This window comes from Mytilus trossulus, chromosome 1 (assembly GCF_036588685.1).
Source record: "Mytilus trossulus isolate FHL-02 chromosome 1, PNRI_Mtr1.1.1.hap1, whole genome shotgun sequence".
In the NCBI taxonomy this organism is placed as follows: Eukaryota; Metazoa; Mollusca; class Bivalvia; order Mytilida; family Mytilidae; genus Mytilus; species Mytilus trossulus.
In genome coordinates this window covers 74,826,648-74,830,557 of record NC_086373.1, presented here as the reverse complement: position 1 = coordinate 74,830,557, position 3,910 = coordinate 74,826,648, and the positions used below count along the sequence as shown (strand labels likewise).

Here is a 3,910-nt window from a genome sequence, read left to right as displayed (position 1 = left end):
TAAATATCGAAATGCTGCGATTAAAATTAAGTGTTTATCTCATTTGGAATAAATATATTTTGTAACAACACAACTTAATATCAAAATGTCAAATCAATCGGAAACACTTGACTTATCAATACAATACTTAATACAAAACAACTACCAAAAAGAACTAAGATTCACAGTTCGATTCAACAAAATCACCAATAAGTACATTTGTAGTTTAGTAGACAGCTGTTGTCCTTTATAGTGCAATCTCGTACATGTACCGTTGCTGTAAGATGATGTTACTAAGTATTCCCAACGCCTTATGGTGAGAAGTGTTTTGGAGTATTAGATTTATTATATTCTGTATTTTCACCCACTGCTGTCTACTGTAATCTTCTCAGCAGTATTCGCTGAACGTATAAAGGATAAAAGGTTTTACATAATTACACCGAATACTTCAGTCAGTCGCCACTTTTTCTCCAGTGATAAACTATTATTAATATTCTCTACGAAACACCAGACAAAACAAGTGTGCCTTAATTATGACTATGTCAAATATTTTATGGCAATATTGTCATTTAAGACACATTGCATTAATCCACATAAAAACAACAATTACATCCGTACTAAACAGCCTCTGTATAATGTAGTTTTGTATGGTATAACTTTTACCATGTCAAATATATAATGATCATGGTGTGATGTTTTATGATGATGGTGTCATATTAGACACATTTACATTGCTGTTCAATCTGTCTTAGATTAACGTAGTTTTTCTTCTTTTTTTTTTAAATTGAGCTGTTATCTACTAAACACAATTATTTGCTAAACATTCCCAATCCAATCGTGTGCCTTCATCAATTAATTGAGATCTATGCAGGTGTCAACAAATCCTCATATGTACCTCTTTAACATTTAATGAATTAGACATATTTTTGTTTAAACCGGAGCCCATGTTGGTCATACAGATAGATATAGTTATGAAATAGAATTATCCAAAAAGATATAACAATAATATAACCTAGGTTTTCACATATGATATTATTTTCCTAATAATAGTAAAAGATTCAGCTGACATCTTGTTGACGTTGTCAGAATACAAAACGTTTTCAGAAATTATTTGTAAACATATTTGTAAAGAATAACATAATAGTTTCTTTATTCATAATACGTTTGCATGAAATTTGCAACTAATAAATAAGATGGGTTTTTTCTTCATTATTGGAAACCTATAAATTTATGCAAAATGGGGTAAACGATCAATAGTTTTGACATAATTCAACAATTTTGTTTTTCATTTGCTGATGTTCATTGGAAATAGTGGACACTTGACCATAAACAAAATTTTAAAGTTTCAATTTTTTAGGGACTTTCCGTTTTGAATTTTCTTTTGATAGTAATATTTTTTCCTTTTATAATTTTATGATTTCGCAATAGAAGTATTATGTACATGTATTGTGTCGTTGCCCTGCATACCTGGCTTCCATTTCATAAAGATATCGCTTCATCTAAAATATAAAGTTCCAATCATTTGCTTTAATCTTAAAAACATATTTGAAAGTATTTACTACATGTAGCTGGTAAGCACTTGCACTAATCAAAAGAATGTACAGTCAAAATAATGAAATAAATATCTAAGAACGCTTTTTGTTTCATAAACACTAATAAGATCGGAATCAAAATCTTTTGTTGTTTTCATCAGTTTGCAATTTCGCCTTTTAATACTTTCAAGGAGTAAAATAAAACATATCGATAACTTCAAGTCTTTAATTGAAAAAAACTTAATACATATAAAAAATATATTAAAGCAATTCTTAAAAACTCTTCCGCTGTTTCTATCACCAATGTGGTCTATGTACAGTGGATGATTGTCACCAGAAAGCCGTGTCGGTAGGAATGTTTCCATCTAAAATGAAATGATTTTTTAAACATTTATTAGTGATTTCATTTGTAAAACAGTATATTCATATATTGTCTTAAATAATGCTGCATTTAAAATAAACAAAAAGAAATAAATTAGATATATGTTTAACCCCGCCTCATTCTTTATGTTGCTGAACTATTGTTTCATGCAAGGGGAGGTTTATACCTCTTAACATATTTAAGCCGGCTGCATTTGTTTGTACCTGTCATTTTTAACACTTTAGTCAGGAACCTGTTGATCAGTTGTTTTCGTTTGTTCATTAGGTTCATTCGTGTTCTCTTTTCTCGTGTTAATTTTATATATATATTAGACCGTTTGTTTTCCCGTTTATATGATTTTACACTAGTCATTTTAAAGGCCATTTATAGCTTGCTGTTTTGTGTGAGTCAAGGCTCCGTGTTGCAGACCGTACCTTTACTTACAATTGTTTTCTTTTCTAAATGGGCTAGTTCTGTAGTCAAGTGGTTGTCGTTGGTGTCTGTCTGACATATTTGTTATTTGTAAAATGGTTTGTATACAGTAGGACGTAAGTTTTCTTTACTGCGTTGTATCATATTTTTCATTTTGGAGAGTTTCAATAATACAGTATTGGGATTTCTTATTGTTGAAGGTCGTATGATTGCCATTAAAAAATTTTCGTCCACTTCATTTGAACCTGTTTATGCTTGTCTCATGGCCAATTTTTGAAATTAATGATGATTTAAGATAATCAGTTGCAAAACAGTCCATAACATACATCAGATGATTGATCAGATAAACAGTGTTATTAACCACTTACCATAACAACACTGATGGTAGGATCAAAACTTTGTGTCTACCATCTATGACGACCACCGCCTTGTCGACTTCCAAAAGTTCGTCGTCCGCCTCCAAATATTCTACCGCCTCCAAATTTTCGACCGCCTCCAAATTGTCTTCCGTTGCCCCACTGATTTCTGCCTCCCCATCTGTTACCTCTTCCTGATTGGTCAATAATTAAAGTGTCTTGTTGACCTCCACCGCCTCCTCCGCCTCCGCCACCTCCACTTCCTCCTCCTCCTCCACCACCACCACCACCGCCTCCACCGCCACCTCCTCCTCCGCCGCCTGCACAAATAATTATGTCCACCAGAACTATCAATACTACTAAAGTGATAAGTTGGTATTTCATTGTGATCTACAATAAAATACAAAAAAGGTTTTACAAGAAATTGCAGATTGAAAGGTAACCGTTTTCGCTTCAATGTTTCAATGAATCTGTCGCCAGTAACAGTCAGCGGGTTTTTTTATCAATTGAAAAAATGTCAATTTCAAAATCTTTGTCATATAAATACTTCTTAAAGATTTTATATTATCACTGAAAGTAATAAATATTATTCTAAAATGTCCCTGACAATATTCCAGAAACTATAAATAATACAAAGTACTTTCATGAAAATATATCAAATATAAAGGGAGATGTGGTATGAGTGCCAATGAAACAACTCTCCATTCAAATAACAATTTAAACCATTATAGGTCACGGATCCTTGGCTCACACCGAACAACAAGCTATAAAGGGCCCCAAAATTACTAATTTAAAACATTCAAACGGGAAAACAAACGGTCTAATCTATATAATAAAAAGAAACGAGAAACACGTATAAATACATAAATAAACGACAACTACTGTACATCAGATTCCTGGTGTGTGTTCTTATTGTAAAAGCAAATTGCATGAATGAATCCGTATGCAAATATTTCTAATTTATATTGAAAAAATCAATTAGTTGTAGTATGATTGTCAAAGAGACAACTCTTTCCTGGAGACCAAATAACTTAAATACATATACATCAAAATGGTACATTTATATCATAAACAGCTCTCCCACAAGCAAAAATACGAGCGCACACTCCAGGCACGAGTATTGTTATTATGTTGTTCTCGATTCGTTTTACTTTTTATAAACATGCAAATACTTATTTCAGATTATGTTACGATTATTACTATGGCTTATCTGTGTTCTGCACAAATCAACTGAAACTAGATAATATTCT

The 3,910-nt window shown here is 31.9% G+C and overlaps 1 protein-coding gene across 1 annotated transcript; it reads right to left on the bottom strand.

Annotated features, from left to right (window-relative positions):
* Window positions 1–2,708: 2,708 nt before the first annotated feature.
* Window positions 2,709–3,044, bottom strand: LOC134694153 (ctenidin-3-like). The gene has a single exon (XM_063555180.1). The coding sequence runs from the start codon at window positions 3,042–3,044 to the stop codon at window positions 2,709–2,711; it is 336 nt and encodes a 111-aa protein (XP_063411250.1).
* Window positions 3,045–3,910: the final 866 nt, after the last annotated feature.